Raw genomic sequence first — 23,031 nt, forward strand, 5'->3', positions numbered from 1 at the left:
GATGGGACCCCCAGGGGTGGGATGGGACCCCCTGGAGCTGTGACAGACCCCTGGAGCTGTGACAGACCCCTGGAGCTGGGATGGGACCCCCAGAGCTGGGATGGGACCCCTAGAGCTGGGATAAATCCCTGGAGATGGGATGGGACCCCCAGGGGTGGGATGGGACCCCTGGAGCTGTGACAGACCCCTGGAGCTGTGACAGACCCTTGGAGCTAGAACGGGACCCCCAGGGGTGGAATGGGACCCCTGGATCTAGGATGGGACCTCTGTATCTAGGATGGGACCCCCTGGAGCTGTGAGAGACCCCTGGTGCTGTGACAGACCCTTGGAGCTGGAATGGGACCCCCAGAGCTGGAATGGAACCCCTAGAGCTGGGATAAATCCCTGGAGATGGGATGGGACCCCCAGGGGTGGAATGGGACCCCCAGGGGTGGAATGGGACCCCTGGATCTAGAATGGGATCCCCTAGAGCTGTGACAGACCCCTGGAGCTGGGATGGGACCCCTAGAGCTGGGATAAATCCCTGGAGCTGGGATGGGACGCCAAGGGGTGGAATGGGACCCCTGGATCTAGGATGGCACCCCTGGAGCTGAGGTGGGATGGTGGGACCCCTGGAGCTGGCACAGATCCCAGAACTCCAGCCAGATCCCAGGACAGAGCACCAACAATCTCTGGAGCTGCCCCGGAGCCCGACAGCAGGGGGGTGACAGTGGCACATGGCCACGAGCTGTCGGTGCTCGCCGAGGATGAGCTCGTTTTCATTTTGGGTTTTAAGTGCCTTTTTATTTAACGAGGGCTCCTGCGGGGTGCAGGGGGAGGGTGCAGAGCCTGTGCTGGCAAACAGCCCCGAGCATGGGGCGCGAGGCATCTGGCAAGGATGTTTCATGACTGTTCTGATGGCACTTTACCCAAAATTCAGACATTTCTGACTGGCCAAGGAGTGCAGGGCACACACCACTGCTCCCTGTGCTGGCAGAGCTCCTTCCAGCCATGCTGGATATAAACCCCCCAAAAAACCCTGCAGGGTCTGGCGCTGCTTGTGCTGTGAATTCACCTTCCTGCCAGCAGCACTGTGCCAATACAAAGACATTTTTACCTCCAGTCTCTGGAAAGTTGGCATTGCCCAGCCCACCTGCACTGGTGTGGTCCCTTTACAAAATGAGCTTTTGCTCCAGACCTGGATGGGGGCCCCAGACCCCACTGTGCCCCCCAGCCCCATCCCAGACCCCATCCTCTCTGCCCTGAGCTCAGAGACCTCAGCTGTGCCACCCCTGCAGGCTCAGGCAGGGTAGGGGAGGGCAGGGACGGGCAGGGACAGGCAGGGACAGGCAGGGACAGGCAGGGACAGCACTCACTGGCCACGGGAGGTGTGCACCAGCAGCGTGATGAGGGTGGAGGTGGCAGGGCAGACACAGTTCAGTGCCAGCATGGCGTATTTGCACTCCTCCTCACACACAACGTGATCTGAAAGGCAGAGGGGACCATCACAGAGGGGAGGGGGACAGATGGGTTCCCTGGCTGGCAGGGCCCTGCAATGGGGTCATTTTGGGGTGGTGTTGGGCACTGGGTGTTTCCCCCTCCTGCCAGTCCAGGAGGGCTCTCAGCTGACCAAGAGCTGCTGTGCAGCTGCTCCCACTCACCGGCAAACTTGACATGAAATTTGTTCTCTGGCTTTAAGATCTGAACGTAGAGAGGACAGTTTGGAGCGAAGTCTTTGACAGCCCAGGCCCTCAGGATGGTTTGGTGGTCCTGGACAGGGACAAGAGCAACAAGAGCTGCTTGGTTGATGGTTTCTTTTCCCCAAGACTTCTACGCCTGGGATGAACTGCAGAGCACCCAGCCACCCTGGAGCTGTACAGCAAAGGCTCCTCGTGCCTCTGTGCTCCCTGAGACCCAGCACTGATGGGAAACCAGCAGAACAAAGGTGAGCCCACAGGGGCTCGGCCAGCAGCGTGCTGCTGCATGTCTCTGTGCCATCACCAAGGTTCTCCATGGCACTCAGCCCTTTGCTGGGCACAGGTGACATCAACACCACCCCAGCCCCTTCTGCCTGAAAAATGCCCCCTCCCTGTTCAGTCAGAGAGAAAACGAAGGTTTCTAACCAGGCAGAAGCCTGAGAAGCAGTTAAGAACATAAAGAATTCTTTATCTCTCTTGTTGTTCACATTGTTTATAGATAATTTCTGCCACTGTGCGTCGTTCACTGCACACCATTGCTGTGAAATGTTTTTACTCTAGGACCAACAGAATGGGTCTAGACGATACTCTCTGTAAAAGAGAGGTGTATTTGAAATAAATCCGAGTTCTACTCTCTCGCCTCCTAAAGTGGAGCCATTTCCCACTGTCCTGACTCAACAGTGTCACCTCCCCACCCCTGATGGACTCACTGCCGCTGTTCTGTCCACCTCGTTTCGGCTGCTGAGAATGAAGCAAGCTTCTCCATTGTCCATCCTGCCAAGAGAGAGCAGCGACCCCATGAACTGCAGGGCCCCACTGGGCACTGCCCACCCCAGCCAGCCCACTGCCAGCCCCCCAGACCCACGGGGACGCCGCTGGGGTGACCCTCCTCGCCAGGGACGTGCAGCGTGTCCCTCTGCTCACTTGGCCCTCATGAGGTCCTGGTCCTTGAGCGCGGAGCCCTGGAGGTAGATCACCCTCTGGGACCACAGGGGGATCTGCAGCACGCGCCGCACCTGGATGTCCATCTCCGTCGGGCACAGGATCACCACGTAGTAATCCTGTCAGAGAGAGAAAGAGAGAGAGAGGCCGCCGTGCCGGGGTCCCGCGGGGCTGTGAGCCAGCAGCAGCGTGTCAGCTCAGCCCCACACTCACCTGCAGGCGTGGGTGGGCGTAGAACTCGTTGAGGAAGTCCATGAGGAGGTCGATCTTGAGGGAGCTGACGCACAGCACCACGTGCTTCTCGGTCTGCGCGCGGTGCCGGCTGTAGTTCCCGCCCGACTTCTGCCGCTCCATCCACAGGTAGACGAGCTCCTCGAACTGCGGGGGGCACGGAGCTGATGTCCCCACCGGCAGGGCCGGGGGTCCCTCCCCACCCTCAGCTCTGCGGGTCTCACCTGGAGCGGCAGCACCACCAGGGCCACGCAGATCATGATCACCACCAGGAGCTGGGAAGGCCAAATCTTTGGTGTCACATCTCCGTAGCCCACGGTGGAAAAGGTGACGATGCAGAAATAGAAGGACTTGAAGAGGGAGAGCTTCTCACCTGCTCTTTCTAAATGCTGGATGCCACAGGTCCTGGAAGGGAAAAGCACCATCGCAGCAGAACCCCACGCACCTGCAGCTCAAAGCCATCCTGCTGGACACAAGTGTCACCCAAGCCTTCCTGGGCCTAAGTTGTACCCCCTCCATCCCCAAACTCATCCAGCAGCAGGGCTGGGAGCACCACTGAGCTCTGAAATAGCATTAGTCATCCACATCAGAGCATCATCTTTATTGCCAAAAACTCATGAGCCTAAAAGCCTCATTTCCTCTCCATTCGGCAACTTAATAGTTCAATATGCCTCAAGCCCAGACCGAGGGAGCCAGAGGAGAATTCAAAGCCTAATTCAGAGCTAAATAGCCAGTGATGAGCTCTGCTCCCCTGCACAAAGGAACACCCTTGATGCTGGCAATGGCAGGGAAAGGGCCCAGTTAATTACCAGGAGCCCCAGTGGCCAATTACACAAATGAGCTCGGGAGCTGTGATGGGCGGGGGAGGAAGAGCTCGGCTGGTGAAGGAACCATCCCTGGTGAATGAGCCATCCCTCACCTGCCCCTGGGGGAAGCTGCTCTCCCTGCCCTCATGTCCACATCCCCCAGCTGCCTCTGACAACACCCTCATCCTCACTAAAACTTCCTGTTAAAACCCTGGAATAAGGCAGGATCATTCGTTTGACCCAAAACCCTCTCACAGAGCTCAGTGTGCTGGGGATGGACCAAAGCAGGGGAAGGTGGGAGCCCTGCAAGGGCCCAGCTCTGCCAGCTGCCCCAGGTGGGCACAGCTGGATTCCCTGGATCAGGAAGGGGGTTTAGAGCAATGGAGAACACCACTCACCCCGTGAAAACGAGACACAGGAGGGTGCAGATGAGGATGAGCACCTGGTTGAACATCGCTGACTGCGTCCTTTGGATGGCTCGGTGCAGATCGTTCTGGGGAGAGAGAGATGGATTTTGCCCCACAGAGCCTGGGGGAAAATCCCCTCCAGGCACCTGCTGCTGCCTCCAGCAGTGCCCTCCTCAGTGAAGGGCGAGCCTGGATTTTGGGAAGGGATGCGAGTTCCCATCAGCAGGTCTGGGGTCTGCTGCTGGGAGAGAAGCTCTGGTGGGAACAGGGGAATGGCTGGAACACCTCACCCCTGACCACCCTGGCTCAGACACAGAGGGATTCCTGGTCACAGCCTGGCATTCCCAGCCTGGCATTCCCAGCCTGGCATTCCCTGGCACAGCTGCACACACCAAGCTCCAAATCTTGCCCCAGAGCTGAGGGCAGCCAAGAGTCCCTCCCCAGTCCTGCTGCCCCTCCACATCCCCGAGGAGCTGGACAAAAGGCATCACTCACAATCATGTTCTCCAGGGCGTACTTGGCCAGCCAGCAGTTCAGAAACACAGGAATGAACAAATTCCGCAAAGGAGGCCAGAATATCTACGAAAGCAAGGGTTATTCACAGAGAAATCCATGCTCTTTTGAAAAATAGAGCTATAAGCAGCCAATCCTCCCTGTCTGGAAGGATTCAAATCCAAGCTGAGCTGAAGCTGCCACCAAGCACTGCCCTGCTTCCCTGGCTGCAGCTGGAAAGGGAGGATGGGTTTTGGGATAACACTCCAGAGAAAGTCATTATATTGTCAAATATTGAAGGGGAAATTTCCTGCCAGTCTTAAAAACCACTTGGCCAGAAACACATTCATCTTTATTTCAGCACCAAAATACAGCACTTACTTAGAGCTGCTTTCAAAAGTCACCGGGACACACTCACCGTGATGATGAACGGCACTGTGTTGATCATCTCCAGGACGAAGGAAATGCGAAAAATCTGTTCCCAGATGTTCCCCTGAGGAATCAAAAGCAAAGGAGAATTAAACAACCTTAAAAGCTTGCCAGAGGACAATTAAAATGATCCCACTCTGCCACAGACCCTGCTGGATGAGGGAAATACGGTGCAGGAGAGGTGCAGTGGTGGTGGCAGACACTCTGGGAGCAGGAAACATTCCCAAACTGCTCAGTCCTCTCCACAGCCACTACATCCCTCCATCTGTCCCTGCTGCCACCCAGAGCTGGGGACAACAACCCTTGGTGCAAGGATGCAGGGTGACAGTGACAGATCGCTGGCACTCAGAGCAGGGGGTCTGAGTCTCTGCTGCCAGCGCTCCCCTGGCCCCTGAGGAGATGCCATTTGTCAAGGTCACTTTTTCTGGCCATTTTAGGTGGCTTTGGTCCAAAGGAGTCAGCTTGTGCCTCTCCTTGTCCGGCTCCCTCCGGAGGAGCGGGACACGAGCAGGAGTCGCCCTGCCGAGCTCAGGAAATCTGGGATGTGTCAGCCTGACACCAAACGCAGCGAGCCTGCATTAAATGGGCTGAATTTCTGAGAAAGCACAAAAAGAAGAGATTCTGCTCTGCTCTGCACTTATCCAGCAGCCCGGCAGGGAATGAGAATGCAAAACACCCAGAGACATGGTGCAGACAAACACCCCCCGGGATGCTGCGGGCTCCGAGGTGGAGAAATCAATTCCTGCCGGGGGCAGAGGCAGCCTCTCACCTTGTAGCTGAGATAGGTGAGCAGCATGGTCTCCAGGAAGCTGATGAGGGCGATGCTGACCTGCAGGGACACACAGGGGAGGCTCCAGGGCTCTCTCCAGGCGTTGGCAGCGGATGGGAGCTCACCGAGCCCCCCCTGCCCCGGGGAGCTCCTGGGGTGCCACAGGTGGGGCAGAGCCCCCAGCCCAGCCCCTGCACACCCAGCAAGGGCTGCTCACCTGCACGGCCCACAGAGGGGTTTTTCTGTCCACCCAAAAGATGTGTGACCTGCAAAGGAACCCCGAGGGGATCTGAGCTGTGGCCTGGCTGTTTTCACCCCCCAAAATGCAAACCCGAGGCCATCCCTGGTTCAGGAGTCTCCCTCCCGCACCGTTTGCTGGAGCAGCCCCTGCACTGGGAATCAGCCATTCCCAAGGGTGCAGCCACTGGCACTTGGCAGTGGATTTGGTTCTGGGATGCTGCTCCACATCCCTCGAGCAGCCCCGGGACCAAGAAACGGCCTCAGGCAGCTGCCAGCAGCAGCCACCTCCATCCCTCTGCTCCCACATCCTGGCAGAGCCGACCCAGAGCGCTGCAGCAGCTCCCACTCACCAGTTGATGTTCGTGGACTGGTTGAACGCTGTGTAATTCTGCTTTTCGCATTCCCAGCTGGGAGAGAAAGAGCAGGAAAAGCAGTCGGTGAGGGGACAGGGATGCTGGGATTGACTCCCTGGGATCACTGGAGAGCATTTCCACAGATCCAGACACCCTGATTCCTGTAGCCAGGGCTTTGCACAGGAAAAGTCTCACCCAGGCAGCCTTGAACATCTCATTACTGGAGGACCAAAGCCCTCAGGTGCTTCAGCCCCTGGCAGTGGAACGCTGATTCTCCCTGGCACAGTGCAGAACACAGGGAGCTGGGAACTGGGAATTACCAGGTTACAATTAGCAAAAATTGCTGAGCTGCAGCTTCTGGGACAAGGCTGGCTGGGCCCCAGCACCCTGGCAGGCAGGCAGCACCGAGCTGAGCTCTCCCTGCCCTGCTGTGAGGGATGTGCTCCTCTGGCCAGCCTTACTGCTGCCTCACTCCCCCAGGAAAATGTGGAATTCCCTGAGCTGCAGCTGTGCTAAACCACTCAAGGATGAGCATCCGTGTCCTGCTTCATTCTCACAGATCAGAAAGCACTTTCAGAACACACAGATGTGCTTGGTAGTCTGCAGCCTTTACAAGGAGAAAATCAAATTGCCAATTATCCAAGCTCTTGGGAAAAAAAAAAAAACACCACATTGTTCATGAGCTAAACGAAGCAAGGACACATTAAGAATAGGCTTATACTGACACCCAGCACAAAGCTGATGTGTGGAATCATCCATCACCTCAAGGATCCACACAGCACACTGTATTTCCCTCTCAGATGCTCAAATGGGATTTAGAGTTAATGTCTTCAAGGGCATCAGCCTTCAGAAAATATTTGCATGGTGATGCCCTGGAGTGGCTGAAGGCCACACTGAGCCCCTGACAGAATCAGACAGAATTTGGAAATGAACATGACCTGAATTTTTCCACCATGCTCTGCTCAGGGCCAGCAGATACCCCCACACCATCCACGGGGATGAGCAGAGGCCACCAGCCTGGCAAGTTTTGTTAAAACACCAATTCAAACAGCTGGGGGGGAGGAAAAATGCCATCCTCACAGCTGCCACATCCCCAGTGAGCCCTGCCTGGGCAGCTGGGGGCACTCACCAGCCGATGCCCTCCTCGGGGTTGTCGAGCAGGACGCGGACGATGTACAGGAGGCACGTCAGCAGCTTCAGGGAGAAGTTGAAGAGCCGGATCCTCAGGCCTGTGGTGGAGGGCAGCAGGGCTGGGACAGCATTGCCGAGCACCCCCAGACAGCCTGGGTGCCCTGTGCGTGCTGGGCAGCCCCACAGCACAGCCCCACAGCACAGCCCAACAGTGCAGCCCAACAGTGCAGCCCAACAGTGCAGCCCCACAGCACAGGAGCCCTCTGACCCCCGGGGGCTGCAGGAGCCCCAGGTCAGCAGCACTGCCCAGCTCCATGTGTCCTGCCCAGTGTCACAGACACAGCCAACACAGCAATAAATAACCATGAATCAGCCCCTTGCTGACCCCAATAGATGTGAGAGACAAACGAGTGTATCCCCCTCATTAGCAAGGATCCATTTAAAAGCACCAGAGCAGCACTGGCCGCATCACAAGCACCTTGCAGGAGCAGGGGTGGTGAGGAAAATCTGCTGCTTTATCCGCTCCACCTCCCCAGCCAGTTCATGGGGTTATTACTCAGATTACAAGCGAGAAATTCATCACATTTTCATTAAAAACTTCCCCGTGGGCACCCTGTTGTGCTGCACTCCAGCTTTTTAGCAAGACAACAGGATGCAGGCAGGAAAAGAAAAGGAGAAATTATAAATTAACGAGCAGACCCCCTCCAGACAGCTAATGACATCTCAGAGGAAGAAAATAAAAACACCATTAGTCAAGTGGAGACTAACCCCGATGGCTGGAGCAGGAGAGGGCAACTCACAGCCTGCCCTGGCTGTCCCACAGCCTCAGGGTGGCACAGCCAGCTTCGTGACGGGGACATTGGCTCCCTGACACCCACCCAGCTTGTCACGCTGTGGCTGTCCCCAGGGAGCAGAGGTGGCAGGAGCCATCCTCTCCTCCCCATGCAAACATCCCCCAAACCGAGCTGGCCGACCCCCAAAAAGGAGCCAGGAGGCAGCAGCAGCCCCGGGCTGGGGACAGGCGGGGACAGGGCCACCAGCAGATGGCAATGGCTTCGCATCCCTCGGGACTCCGCTGGGCAGGGCTGGGCTCTCCCGTGCCAGCAGCACTCACTGGATCGCTGGTTCTTGATGAAGAAGAGCTTCAGCCGCTCCTTGAAGGTGTTTTCATTCACGTAGAACTCCACCTGCACCCTGCGGGGAAAGTCCTGTCAGGGGGTGGCAGGGCAGGGGCGCCCTGTCCCCATCCCAGCTGGGTGACCCCGCTGACATCCCGAGTGGCCCAGGCTTGGCCAGGGCTCCTGGCTGTCCCCACAGTGCCAAAGCAGCAGCACCAGCAGCCGGGAGCCCAGGGGCCACCAAAGCAACCCTGTGACCCTGGGCCAGCTCTGCTGGGGACCGGGGCTTGGCTTTCCTCCACACACAGCCACAAACTTCTTCCTTCACATACTTCAGCACCTCCAAAACCCCCCAAGAACAGCGGCCTCTCCCTGTTTGTCTGCTCCAGCAGAGCAGGAGCTGGCCAGGACAATGTCCCCAGTGTCCCCAGTATGTCCTGGCTCTGTCGTGCCCTGCCTCTGCCTGGGGAGGAGAAACAGTCTGCATGGAAGCTGTTAAAAACAATCCTGCTCTAAAAGGAGAACATTTCCCTTTGTTGCTAAGATACCACTCTTGGTCATTCCAGAAAAACCCAGGAGATGACAACCAACCCCAAACATCTCCTGGTGTCCAGGGCCACAGGTGGTGGCTCATGGCACGGGGATGCACCTGGCAGAGCGTCCCCTGCCAGGGCCCTTCACAGAATCCAGCAGGGAGGAGCAGCAGGAGGGTCTGGAAATGTCCCACCCCCATCTTCCAGGTGGATCTGGGAATGTCCCATCCGTGCATTCCAGGTGGATCTGGGAATGTCCCATCCGTGCATTCCAGGTGGATCTGGGAATCTCCCATCCCTACATTCCGGGTGGATCTGGGAATGCCCCATCCCTGCATTCCAGGTGGATCTGGGAATGCCCCATCCCCACATTCCAGGTGGATCTGGGAATGCCCCATCCCAGCTCAGCCCTTCCACCCCTCGTGGCACTTTAAAATCACCCACAGCCCTTTGCAAAGTCAATATTCACCACCCTGAACCACGCTGCTCCTGCTGCCTCGGCTTTAGACCGAGCAGGACAAACTCTGCTCCTCGCTGTGGGGTCAGAGCAGCTCAGTGCCGTGAGTTAGCCATCATTCCCACTTCCAGCAAGTCCTAAGGAATCTCTCCTGCCATTGCTCCTTCTCTGCTTTCTAACCTCGTCACTCAGGCGTGCTCCCCAGCCCAGGCACCCAGCAAGGGCAGCGGGTTCCCGGTGACAGTCGCTGCCATCCCACAGCTGCCAGGCCCTGATTTATCCTGATTTATGGGGAGCAGCCTCTCCTCACCCTGAATATCCACCCAGCATTCATGCCCAGCTGCTCAGGCAGCAAACTGGGGAAGGGTTTAACAAAGTCTTCATCTCGGGCTCCACCCCAGCCGGCCTAAGGGGTGGGGAGGTGGCCAGAGGGGCTCTGGACAGCCCCAGACCCCACTGCAGGGAGAGAGCAGGAGAATTCACGAGCCCTGGCTCATCAGCACGATGCTTGAGGAGCAAAGAGCATTAATGCAGAGCCTCAGAGCCCAGCCTTCACACCTGCTAAAATTAATCGTTTCCAGAGCCAGACTCGGCAAATCATTTTTCCGTGCCAGGGCATAGATCAGCTGTCACTACTGCACACAAGATAATTGCTCCTTCTCCTCATTAAAAATGCCCAGGAAGTGCTGGGAACTGGCTTTCAGCTCCAACAGCAGCACTGAGCACCCCATTCATCAGCATCCCCCAGGACTGAGCGCCGTGAGGAGCCGCAGACTTCAGGGAGCAGATTCCTCTGCCAGACATTTGTCTCCTATCCGAGCAACAAACAGCCAGATAAATCTCTGCCTTCAGACAGATGGTTCAGTGATCTGTGGAGCTGTGGCCCACCTCAGGACAATGACTGTAATTGCTGATGGATAAAAGGACTAAATGATGAGATCTAACTCTTTATGATAAAGTGGCCCCACGTGTTCATCCATCCGGATGGCAGCTGGAAGAAGGAACACTGGGAAAACAATACAAACAAAAAGCCATGTCTGGACTGGGGGGAACAGGGTGTTTGACACTGCAAAGAGACGAAGAAATAAAAGAATGTGGAGGGAAAAAGTTCCTGTGCAGACAACCTGCCAAGGCTGAGCCCCAGATCTTTGTGGGGGTCCCACTCTGCAGGTGAATCCAACACCCCAAAGCTGAACGAGGGGTGGCTCTTCCCAGGCAGCAGCACCATCCCAAAGTATCAAAGCTCCTACTCCATTTCCAGCCGAGGGAAGAAGATGATATCATGTAAAACGTACCCTTTAATTTCATTGTCAGGAAGTTAACTGGGAATAAGAATCAAGCAAAACTCTGACTGCATTGTTACCACCCCAAAACACACCGTGACAGCTCTGCCTTCGCAGCAGCTCAGCCAGGATGGGGTGCTCAAAGTGCTGCCATGGCTGGGCATCCTTCCCACCTGGAGCATCCTTCCCACCTGGAGCATTGTCCCCACTGCCCAAGCATCCTGGTGCCAGCCCATTCCAAGGGTCCCCAGCTCCACAGCTTCTCCACCTCACCCCTGCTGAACCCCCCCAGGCCATGAAAACAACGATCCTGGTACGAGTTTAGTTACAAGGCCTCTGCTTGGAAGTGTAATTACTGCTATTATGCACTTCATAATGCCTGAGTGACTTGGTTTTCTTCGCTCGGTTATTTATCGTTCTTTATTAATCTAAGATTAGAGGCAATTTGTTGTAAGATGATGAGTTCCCAAAAAAAGACACAATAGTTTGTTCAGAAAAGTGCAGGATGAAAGGCCAGGACGAGCACATCACAGCCCACCAGCATTCAAATAGACACTGAGGGGCACAGCCCCTGCTCCATCCTTTCAATTGAAGCTGGGACAATTCTCTTAAAAACGAGGAAACCACAAAAAATATGAACCCATGCAGGGATTTCTTGTCCCGGGAAGCGTCTCAAGGAATTTCCCCCATCATGCAGCAGGATGCAAACAAGACTCTTCTGAATTTTTTGGGGGGGAGGCAGTGTCCAACAAACTGCAAAACCTCAGAAATCTCTGCAATCTGCCAAGGCAGCCAAAGTGAGACCCCACTTCACCCCTCCACTCCAGCTCAGCTGACAGCTCTACACCCACACGGATCAAACACACAAAAAATGTGCCTGCAGCCAGGCTGGAATTACAGAAATGTGCTGCTGGCCCAGCTGGGCTCCCCGGGGATGGGCTGTGGGTACCAGACACAGCTCAGAGGAAGGTGAGGAGCGGGGCTGGCAGTGCAGGTCTGCAGCATTTCCTCTCCCAGCAGCCCGAGCAGGCTGTGCAGGATGCTCTGAAGGCACCGTGCCATGGCCAGGCTGCCTCCAGCCCTCAGGAGCAACCGGTGCCAGCTGGAACCCGAGCAGAGCCAAAATCCTTCCCAAATAAACCACAAAACCTGCCAGGCTGGGGCTCAGGTATCTGCTGATGAAATACCCGGGCAGCTCCAGCCTTCCTGAGTCCCTTTGGGAAGTTTTTCCTTTTCCCCCCACCATTTCTGTGGTGGTAATGGGTGTTTGGACACCAAAACTTCGGCGAGACGGGTGCCACGGGGGGTGAGCTGTGTGCCCTGTGTCACAGCCACCGTGCCACCATCACAGCCACCATGGCACTGTCAGGGTCACTGTGGTATTACCACAGTCATTGTGGCACTGTCACAACCACTATGCCACCATCACAGCCACCATGGCACTGTCACAGCCACCCCAGCAGTGTCACAGCCACCATGGCACTGTCACAGCCACCCCAGCAGTGTCACAGCCACCGTGGCACTGCCACAACCCTGACAGGAAAGGCACTGCCCCTCCTGGCACAGCACATGCCGAGGCTCATCGCAGACCACGACCAGCAGAATCCAGTCCCACATCAATAAACACTGCCCAGGGAGGCAGGATGCTGTGGCACATCTTACCCCTCAAGCCCAAGGACTCATTCCTTCAAGATTTCATGCATTTACCATGGGAATCAACCAGAAAAAACCCTCCTGTTTTATTATGGAGTGTGATTTTGGGTTTTTTTTTTTTTTTGCCTGGAGAAAGAATTGATATTACCAACCACTCTGCAGCAAATTAAACCCAGCTGGGTGCAGGTAATGTCATCCTGGCTCCAGCAGTAATGCTGCAGTTGTATTTTTGGGGATGAAAAGCAAATTCCAAGCAGCCACTACAGGAAAAACCCTGCCCAAGTGTAGGTTTGGCCTCCAGAGCCATTTATCTCTCACCATGCCCTGAGCTCATCCTGGTGTGCCAGTGGGATAAGGGTTGGCACAGACTGCAGGAAGGGCTTCATGGGCCTGAAGAGATGCAGCAGAAATCTCCTGCTTGACTTCTAGTTCTTTTATATATGTATAATTTTTTATTAGGGAGGACATTGCAATGGAAATGGGATTTTTATCGATTCCTCGTTCCCTGAAGGCAGCTGCAATCCCTCTCCAACTGTGTTCAGCAGCTGCAGAGCTCATTTCCAGGCACCAAACCAAACACTGGAGGAAACAGGGACATGCTCGGGGCCTCAAGCTGTAGATAATAAAATACTTTGGGCTGGAGGGACCTTAAAGTTCATCCTGTTCCAACCCCTGCTGTGGGCAAGAACACCTTCCACTACCCCAGGGTGCTCCAAGCCCTGTCCAGCCTGGGCTTGGACACTTCCAGGATGGGGCAGCTCCCACCCAGGGTTTGGATGGTGCTCATGGCTGGGCAGCGGCACCACTTGCTCCTCAATAATTTAATTGTACTTCAAGTAAAGGTTAAAACCCCAAAATGGAAGCAGCAATGGGATGCCAGGCTGTGTTCCCTTTGGCCTATTTGTTTTGCAACATTGGAGACTGACACTCATGAGCCTCCTCCTGTAATTGCTTGTGCTGATGAATCTGCATTGTTTAATTAGGGCTGTGCATGGAGCTCATCGTTAATGGATAATTGCTGATTTGCTGCTATCAATTCTTCCTCAATAAACTTATTCTTATTATTCCTTCTTTTATTACTGTTAATAAATCTTTCTTATAGCCTTTTAAAGTTTTGAGCCTGCTTTGCCTTCCTCCCAATCCTATCTCACAGCAGGAAATGAGTAAATAAATTCGTGTGGGTGCACTGGTGTTTGGCCAGCATTAGACCCACAATTGTCTGTCCATGGAAGCAGGGTGGGAAATTGTTGAAGAAGCTCCCATACACAATTCCTTGGTGGGAAATTGTTGAAGAAGCTCCCATACACAATTCCTTGGTGCTCAGGGCAGCAAAGGACAAACCTTGTGCTTATTGGCTCCCTTAAAATCAGGATCATCGTGGAGCACAGACTGGTTGGGGTTGGAAGGGACCTTTAAGGGTCACCTGGCTCCAGCCATGGGCAGGGACAATTCCACTAGACCAAAACCCAATTCCACTAGACCAAAACCCAATTCCACTAGACCAGGATGTTCCAAACCCCATCCATGCCGGCCTGGAACACTTCCATGGATGGAGAATCCACTTTAACCCACAGTGACTCAGAGCCAAGGTCAACCACTGCCTCAAAACCACTCAGCCCAAAAAACTCAGCCCAAACACCCCAAATTCCAAGGGGTTTTTACCCTCTGGAGAGCAGGATCAGCTTTTCCCCAGGGCAAACCAGGGTCCCTTGTCCCTCCCCACGGCACCAGGAACCACGGGAGGAGAACTTACTGTGAGAAGGAGGAATCCACGCTGAAATCCTCGGCGTGAGGCCTAAGAGCGAGAGCAGCACAGAGGGTGAGGGAATGCAGAGCCCCCAGCCCCAAAACAGCCCTGCTGGGGGTGTCCCCCTGGGGATAGCCCATCAGAGATGTCCTAATGTTTTGTCTATTTGAACCAGGTCTCACAAGCTCTCATAGACAAACATCCTACCCTTGATAGCTCAGCTACCTCAGGTGGCATAAAGTAGCAGGATGGCTCCTGTGACAGTGTTGGAAGCAAAAAAGCTTTCATAAAAGGCAAAATAAAACAGCTCTTCACAGAGAAAAACCCAGTCAGTACAAGAGGTTCTTGCTCCTGCTAAAACACTTCACAAAAGCGATTTACTTCTTTTGTTCTCTTCTTTTCTAGGGAATTGCTTAGGCGGGACTTTTTGGCTCCTGTCCAATTGGCTCTCCTTAAGTTTGAGGTGAAGCCCCCAAGGTCCTATGAGGTGTCTTTTAACCAAATTAAAAAGAGAAACTTCTGGGTTTTTGCCCTTTTTAAGGAGATAAAGGGTAATTTGTTTACTCAACAGGGGCACATTCCTACATTGTCCCTCCAGGGCTGTCCCAGCACCACAGGGAGCAGAGGTCACACCACACCAGGGACATGTCCCTGCTCAGCTCCCAGTGATGCTCTGCCAATTGCAGCCCCTTCAAGGACTCGGATCCGTGGGTAAAACCAGGTTTTATGGCTGTTTTATGCCTTTTGTTTTCTAAATGGTTCTCACAAACTGCTTGGCTGCTCTGCCTCTAATCAGTGCCATGCTTGGTGCAGAGAATTTGGGCTTTGAAGGGTTGGTGCTTTCAGGAATCAGCACTGTGCCTCTCCTGGGCTGGTTTTACAGACACGAGTGATGGGCAGAGAAGGGGAATGAAAATAGAGCAAAAAATAAACCAAAAATCAAATAACAAAGGAGCAATGAGGGGGATGAGGGGTTCAAGGCAAGGCGAGGGAGAACACAGAGAAAAAGAAGAGTGGGTGGGAGGCAAAGGGCCTGTGCTGGTGTACTGTACATCCCACAGACAGACAGACAGACAGACAGCACAGGGCTGTCAAACACAGCAATTCCAGCTGGAAAACAAAAAATCCCCTTGTGAAAATGGTGCTGCCACCAAGACACCCAGGGATGGCCCTGAGTCCCCATCTTTAACTGAGCCCTTCCCTGTTCCAGCAGTTCCCTCTCTCCTTTCCTGATTTACTGCGAGCCAGGGACACTGAGAAATATCATCACAGCCAAGGGGCCACTGCAGACCATAAAGATTTCTCTTGCATTTTGCTTTTGCTTTACAAGGCTGCAGCACTCCAGCACAGTTCAAACTAAATAAAAGCAATAAATCCACATTTCAGTAGGAATGCAAGCCAAAAGGAAGCTGATCCATCCCTCAGCTATGAGGAGCAGCCTCCCTGGGATGGGATTTATTTTGCTTCTGCTCCTGGGCTCTGTTCTGTGCAGAGCCTGGGAGGAGTTCATTGATCCTTCCTCCATCCCAGGCTGCTCCAAGCCCTGTCCAACCTGGCCTTGGACACTCCCAGAGATGGGGCACCCTGTGCCAGGGCCTCCCCACCCTCACAGGGAAGGATTTCTCCCCAGTATTTAATCTAGCCCTGCTTTCTGTCAGTGTGAAGCCATTCCCCATTATCCTGTCACTCCAGGCCCTTATCCAAAGTCCTTCTCCAGCTCTTTTGGAGCCCCTTTTGCTGGAGGCTGCTGGAGGATCTCCCCAGAGCCTTTTCTTCTCTGGGCTCAGCTCCTGCCCTGCTCCCTCCTGCCATTTCCCCCTCTTCCCTCTCATTCCCAGCTTTCTCCTGGAGCACTAAGTTAATTCACACCAAAGTGGTCTCTTGTGCCACCTGCCACAGCAAGAACAAGCCCTGGGGTGGCTCTACAGCTGTGCCATGCCTCGGAGCAGCCCTGGCATTTATTCCTGCCCAGCAGCTCGGATTTTCTGCAGCTGCAGAGCCTGGGGAAGGAGCCTGGCAGCTCAATTGGATTATCCCACGTTAGCAGCAGGGGCTGGTCGGGCCCCTGGCCTGCCTTGCCTTTTCAGCAGTGGCCTTTTCTGCCTCACAGAGATGTTTATGGGGAAAGAATCAGCAAATAATTTGGTTTTCTCCTAATCTGGTGCCAGCTGGCAGCCGGGAAGGGTGGGGGAACAGGAGCTAATTCCAGCTGCAGAGCAACCCTCCTGAAAGCCAAACAGCAAAGGCACAAAACCACACAGATCAGAGGGGTCCTGCAGAATCTGAAGGTTCTGGAGAACTGGGGTGAGCCAGAGAGATTCCCAGGATTCCTTCCCCAAATCCATGGGCTCAGGAGGACAATAATCACCTCATTCATATGGAGGCACCACGGACAAAAGGGATCCCAAAGTCATGGACAGACATAAACCTCCCCAAGGGTGGCTTTGGCCACTCTGTGCAATAAAATAATCTTTTTTTGGTTACAAAAAGGTGCTTTTGCTCCCAAATGAGTGAATTTCACTGTGCTGGTCACAGAGGGAAGAAGTGATTTAAGGTATCCCACTGAAACAACTTCTTCCCACCAGGCACCCAAATTCTCATCATATGAGAGGTTTCTCCAAGAAAACTAAAAATCATTCCAAATCTCATCTGGAGATCCCAAAAACGCTTTAACAGTGATTTATAATATACAGAACCTAAGCCACTTAATGGAGTCAGAAATGTTACACTGGCTTTTAATGTGTTTTAGATAATCTACTTCAAATTGACCTTTTAATTCCATCCAGACCTGGCTCCGTGAGAGCAGACAAACCCCGGCTCGCCTCATTCCCATGGAAAACAACGGCAGCACAGGCAGCCAAACCTTGGCTCCCCTGCAGGATCCAGGGGCTGGGAGAGCAGAGCTGTCCCCACACGGGGCAAGCTGAGGCCCCTGGGTGCTGCCAAGCATCAGCCACCATGCCAGGCACAGGCAGCACCTCCCAGCCAGAGGAGCAGGGCAGGGAAGGGTGGGAGAAAGGAGAGGAGCAGAGGGAGAAGGAACTTCTTGGCTGCTTCAGAGACAGGTCTACCCCCACCTTTCAAGCTACAGCCCCTGACAAAAGGGGAAGGTTTTATTAGAAGGTGAGGAGACAAAGGCACATTTATTATTAGAACAAAGCCGTAATAAAGCTTGCTTATATAAAAGGGAGAGCAATCACCTGCCCACCCATGCTGGAGGCAGGAGCAGCACCTTCCACCTCATCCTGCCTCCTCAGCTCTGCCTCCCGCTCCTCCCAAGCACAGGCAGGTCCCCCCTGAGCTGGGCAGGGTGTGCACAGCCCCCCTGGGCCAGCAGGACCAGCTCCCTTCTCTGCAGGGGGAGGCAGCCAGCCCCAAACCCCAACTTTCCTCCAGCTCTGCCAGGGCGCTCTGGGACATGGGTGGCATTCAGCTGCTGTGCCTCATGCAGATCATTTGAGCCTAAAATCTGTGTTCCAAGTGCTCCAGGATGCTCAGAGGGAGAGAGAAGCACTCCCCAGCCCAGCCCAGCCCAGCCCAGTTCACACAGGGACCTGTTCCCCCCAGCAAACTCTGTGCCTTCACCGCTGGCTCCCAAATTTTTGGTAAATGAAGAGCATTAAAAATTCACTTCTGGTGGTGCATTTCCTATTCAGTTTACAGCCATCCTTTCCAAACAAACAAACACAAATATTGATGCCCTGATTTGAAGCCTCTGGAAGTTGCAGACACAAGTAATGACCTGCCAACAGCACTCTTGGCTTCAGGCTGCTTTAATAACCACTTGCAAGGCTCAGAGGCATTTCAAGACCGAGGTGGAAAGGTATTAAATCTGATGACTTTCTCCCCTGCCTCTGGGAAGGATTTAATGCCTTTTCACCCTGATCTGGAAATGCCTTCATGACAGGGTCAAGGCAGGGGGGTGAAGATGAGCCAAGGCAGGTAAGTGCCTGGGGAGGCTTCCCGAAGCTGTGCTCATCCTCCAGAGACAGGAGCTGCACCACGGTCCCTACCATACTGACAGTGAGAAACTCAGCCCAAAATAGCCTGATGTGAGAAGGACAGATGGGAGGAGATGAAAAAAGAAAGTAAAGAGGGGGAGAAAGAACGAGCAAGAGGAAGGGGAAAGCGAGAGGAAGAGGCACAGGTCTGCTCGGAACCCCTGCGAGAGGGGAGGGAAGGGCAGGGATGACCCAGGGAAGGGGCTGGAGCCTCCAGCACCCCTGGTGTGGAGGAACTCAGCCAGCTGTGCTGGCGGACAGCTGGAAAAGCCAGCAGCACCTGCAGAGAGCTGCAGAGGTGCCCCAGGAACGGGCAGTGCCACCGCGGGCACCGGAGCAGGGAGCAGCCGCAGGGGCAGAGCAGCTCACCCAGAGTGGGCTCAGCTGCCTGCCCGGGGTGCTCTTTAATCACAGGAGTGCCTTTCCTTGGCATTCCTCTGCAAAAGCCACAGCACAGCTCAAACACAAAGTTTGGGAAGCAGCAGGCGCGGTGCCAGAGCCGCAGCAGTGCTGATCCCAGCCCAGTGTCCAGCCCGGCCTTCCAGAAAGCTGTGCCTCTCCCAGAATCAGCCACAGATTCACTGAGGTCACCAAATCCATCATCAAACCTTACCCCCAGCACTGCCAAGCCCACCACTAAGCCGTGTGCCCACAGCCACAATCACTCAGATCCCTCCAGGCGTGGGGACTCCACCTATGCCGGGGCTGGACAACCTTTTTGGCAAATAAATGTTGTCCCAAATCCAACCTAAATCTCCCCTGGCACAACATGAGGCCATTTCCTCTTCTCCTAGTGATTGTTTCTTGGAAGAAGAGTCCGATCCCACCTGGCTACAAGGCAGATGGAGAGGGCAGGTATGGCCCAGCCTGGGCAAAAAGGCCCTGCAGATGCTCAGGCTGCTCTGACACAGCTCCCTGCCTTTGCTAATGAGCCAAATGAGTCCCTCAGTCCTGCCAAGTGGCTGATCCTCGTGGGGGAAGGACTGTGGGCACGTTTGGAGGTGGGATACGAGACCCTGGTGTGCCACAGACCCTCACGGCCCACTCAGAGGGTGCCACTCTCACAGCGAGCAGGAAAACCTGCCCTGAGGGGGGAACATGCTAATCCCTGTGCCCTGATGGGACCTGATGGGGATGAGAATCCTAAAATAGACAGAGCAGGAGCCCAAGTGCTGAGTGTGGCATCCTGAGGCGCGGATCGTGTCTGCTGTCAGGGCTATGTAGGGCACTGAGCTCCTCAGCGCTGCCGGCGGCTCCCCAGGGCCGTGGGAGGAGAGCTCAGCTCTTCCAAACCTCAGCCTGCTCCCCGTGGCACCCAGCTGGGGGCTGGCATCGCCCCGTGCCCACAGGGCGAGCCCTTTGTGCCAGAGCCAGCCTGGGTTTGAGAAATGGAGCACAGGAGCACCACCAACACAGCTGAGAGTGGGGGAGCTCAGGGCTGAGCCCCGGACGGTCCCTGCAGAGGAGAGGCCACAAAGCCGGCAGGAGGAGCAGGGATTGGGGCAGTTCCAGGACTTTAGGGCAGTTCCAGCAGCTCCAGGGCAAGGAAAAGAAGGAGGCCCAAGCCCCGACTCTGCAGCCTGGGGAGGAATCTCTGCCGTGCTGATGGACGGCTCTGCTGGGAGCGAGGGATGGAGGCTGCCAGCAGGGTTTGGGATCGGGCCTGGTCATCAGAACCCCCGTGTTTGTGTATCCCTGTGTTTGGGATCATGTCCTGGTCATCAGAACCCCTGTGTTTGTGTATCCCTGTGCTTGGGATCGTGTCCTGATCATCAGAACCCCTGTGTTTGTGTGTTGCCCCGATAGCCAAGCCAGCACCGGAGCTCCCTGCCCTGCAAACACCCTCAGCATCCCCAGAGAAATCCCAGAAGCGTCAGCAGGGCTGCCTCCCTGGCCTGACAGAAGCCCAAGGGAAGCACAGCCAAGGCTGGCAGGACAGGTGATGCTCAGCCCTCCCTGGGCACAGCGGGCACACACCCAGGGGAGGGCTGGGTGTTTGGACCCCAGGGCTGGGAGATGCTCCAGCGTGGGCAGAGATCACCAGTACAGCCCACAGCCCAGTGCCCTCCACCAGAGATACCCCTAAAAACACATCCCAGCCTGGCCTGCCCAGCCCAGCAGAGCAAAGCACATCAAAGCCAAGGAGCTTCATGAGGAAAATGTGTCAGATCTCCCAGATTATTCTCTTTTTCTCCATAAAGGCTCCCCCAGCCATGCCCCAGACCTTCCTCACAGAGCGACACCGATGGCCCCAGCTCAGGGAGAGCAGTGCAGGGACAGGTGTGGCACAGACCATCCTGACACCTCCAGCCTGCTTGGATTTCAGTACAAACCTTCATCCCCTGCCAGCAGAGAAGCAGCAGAAGACCCAAGGCAAACCCCACCCAGGAGATGTCCCTGGCACAGCATTTCTCCTGCACAAAACCACCTCACCCAGAGCTGAGGCAGCAAACCAGCACATGGCATTTGCTGAGGACAGAGAGAGGGCTCTGAAAGGTCTTGTCTGGAAAAAGCTTTTGTTAAAGAAATGTTAAAAATAAATAAATTGACTTTTTGTCCCTGCAGGAGGGAATTCCGCAGCACGGCAGTGGTTCACAGGGAATTGTGTCCTATGGAGAGCCTCACCTGGAGAGCTCCTGCAAGCACTGAGTGGCTGCAGTGGTTGCACTGGCCAGACTGGACCTCTCCGTGGCTCCTTTGTGTGCAGATGTCAAACAAAAAAACCCCACATTTATCTGTTTGTTAATTCCAGGCTGCCCCTGAGGGGGAACAAGTATCCATCAGTCAGAAATTCTATTTTCAGACATATTTGGGTGAATTCCTCACTCTCTGGAGTGCTTTACCTCCAAGAACCTGACATTAAGCTCGGCCTAGCAGAGTGCTGCTCGTTCCCTCTGAGGAGACTCCAGCCACCCTGTTGACTGTAACAGGGCTGAGGCAGAGTCCCATTTATTCCTGCCAAAAATATCTCCAACTGAGAGATGAGGCAAGGCTGTGGGGGGTGTGCAGCCTGAAGGAGAAAGAAAGGGAGGGAAGGATCCCGCTGCTGCCTTGGGCTGTCCGATGGGAAAGGGGCAGCCAGGCTCCTCTGGGACACACAGCAAAAGGACAGGAGGGAACAGGTACAAGATGCAGCAAGGGAACAATTATTCACCTGAGAATGAACAAACCCAGCACCCAAAGAAGCTGAGAAATGTCCAGTGAGATGTTCAAAACTCAGCAGGACTGGTTCTGAGCCAGCTGGGACAGCTTTAAAGCCAGTCCAGAGCAGAGACCTGCAGGTCCTGTCCAAGCCCAGCTCTTCTGCAATGCTAATCCTCCTCCCAAACCTCACAGTTCTGTTCCCAGCAGCTCAACAAACACAGCTGAGGAGCCGAGGGCAGGCCCACGGGACAGGGAGGGGACACAGAGCCCTGCCAAGGGCTGAGGAAAACCATCCAAACCAGACAGCAAACAGGAATATTTGCAATCCCTCCGGAGTCCCAGTGTGCCCTGGGACTGACAGTGGTCAGAGCTTCCCCTGCTTCCAGCAGAGCTGCACAAACAGGACATGGTTTTCTTGTAAAAACCTTTGTTTTTGTTTTCAAACCCACACCTCGGGTGCTACAGGGAGATTGCTGGTCCATGAGCTGGGATCCAAACAGATGTTTGCATGTCCTGCCCCCTGCCAGCAGCTCCTTCCCAAACACAGAGTGTTCTGTGCAGCTCTGCTTCCCTCACACTTCCCCTCCAATCCCCTAAAACAGGGGACAAACCTGCCTCAGGAAAAGCCTGGCTCGCAGGGAAGGGACTCAGCCTCTCCTGGCTGGTTCCAGTCACTATCACCTGGTGCCAGGGCAGTGTCAGTGCCCAGGCAGCTGCTCTGCATGGCCAGGAGGCTCCCAGCTCCATCCCCATCTCACAGCAATCCCTGCCACGCAGAAATAACTCCAAGCCTCTTTGCTGGAGGATACTTCCACGTGGGCTTGTCCCATCTCACCTGCAGGTCAGCAGACACAGGAAAATGTCCCTGACCTGGATGCCCAGGGGCAATCCTGAATTCCCCTTTTTGCTCCCAAGCTGTGGAGTGGTTTTTCCTCAGATGAATTCAAATCCTTTCCTCCTGTTTTGACTGGGAACCCCTAAAAGCTCTGAGATGCTGCAGTGACTCAGAGTAAGGAGATAAATAAAGTAGGTGAGAATAGATTTCCCTGGCTTCAATCATCAGGAGGAATCATTTGCATCCTGAGAACACCCTGTAACACACATCTCCTTCCACCATCACCTGGAAACTCACTCCCAGCTCCCAGGGACAATTGTCACTGCTGACTTGGTAACGCTGCTGGAGTCTGGCTTTGGGAGACAAGAGCGTCTCAAACTCGCTGCTCATCCCTTCCAAACCAATCTTCCTGCCTTTGTTGCAGCAGGGGAAGAGAAGTGCAGAAATCTCAACCTTAATTGCCAACTCATTGTTGGGAAGCAGTGCTCAGGGCAGGAGGAGATCCTGGCAGAGAGAATCCAGACACGGCAGAGCTCTGCACAGGGGTGCCAAAGAGCTCCACCAACTTCTGCACCTCACAGCAGCAGTCTCTCACAACAAGATTGCAGCAAATCTCTTAAAATCCATGTGAAGCCCAGGGAATTTGGTCTTTATACAGCCCTGGGGCACCTCCTCTTGAGGGTCCACCGAAACACCGCAGTGATGCGATTTTTGGAATTGTTGCCCTCCAGACCCAAGAGCGCCTTGCAGCATCCCTGCTTTATGCTGTGCTGCCACAAAAGAC

At 54.8% G+C, this 23,031-nt stretch overlaps 1 protein-coding gene across 17 annotated transcripts in view; it reads right to left on the reverse strand.

Moving 5' to 3' along the window:
- The window catches only part of KCNT1 (potassium sodium-activated channel subfamily T member 1), a 75,557-nt gene that overhangs the window by 14,692 nt on the left and 37,834 nt on the right, over positions 1-23,031 (reverse strand). For 10 of the 17 annotated variants that reach the window (XR_012058518.1, XM_030286658.4, XM_030286660.4 and 7 more), the window contains 14 exons: positions 8,591-8,670; positions 7,475-7,574; positions 6,343-6,399; positions 5,970-6,018; positions 5,753-5,812; positions 4,973-5,047; positions 4,558-4,641; positions 4,054-4,148; positions 3,074-3,254; positions 2,832-2,996; positions 2,601-2,737; positions 2,387-2,450; positions 1,641-1,749; positions 1,356-1,464 (listed from right to left, as the gene is read on the reverse strand). Coding sequence is in view for 16 of the 17 variants with exons in the window: in XM_030286658.4 (XP_030142518.4) it covers positions 1,356-1,464; positions 1,641-1,749; positions 2,387-2,450; positions 2,601-2,737; positions 2,832-2,996; positions 3,074-3,254; positions 4,054-4,148; positions 4,558-4,641; positions 4,973-5,047; positions 5,753-5,812; positions 5,970-6,018; positions 6,343-6,399; positions 7,475-7,574; positions 8,591-8,670 (1,365 nt within the window). In the remaining variant the exon portion in view is untranslated. Of the gene's footprint in view, positions 1-1,355; positions 1,465-1,640; positions 1,750-2,386; positions 2,451-2,600; positions 2,738-2,831; positions 2,997-3,073; positions 3,255-4,053; positions 4,149-4,557; positions 4,642-4,972; positions 5,048-5,752; positions 5,813-5,969; positions 6,019-6,342; positions 6,400-7,474; positions 7,575-8,590; positions 8,671-14,273; positions 14,316-23,031 lie in introns of all 17 variants that reach the window. The other 7 variants (XM_030286665.4, XM_030286671.4, XM_030286668.4 and 4 more) reach the window with 1 other exon arrangement.

The sequence above is a fragment of the Taeniopygia guttata genome, chromosome 17 (genome assembly GCF_048771995.1).
Source record: "Taeniopygia guttata chromosome 17, bTaeGut7.mat, whole genome shotgun sequence".
In the NCBI taxonomy this organism is placed as follows: domain Eukaryota; kingdom Metazoa; phylum Chordata; class Aves; order Passeriformes; family Estrildidae; genus Taeniopygia; species Taeniopygia guttata.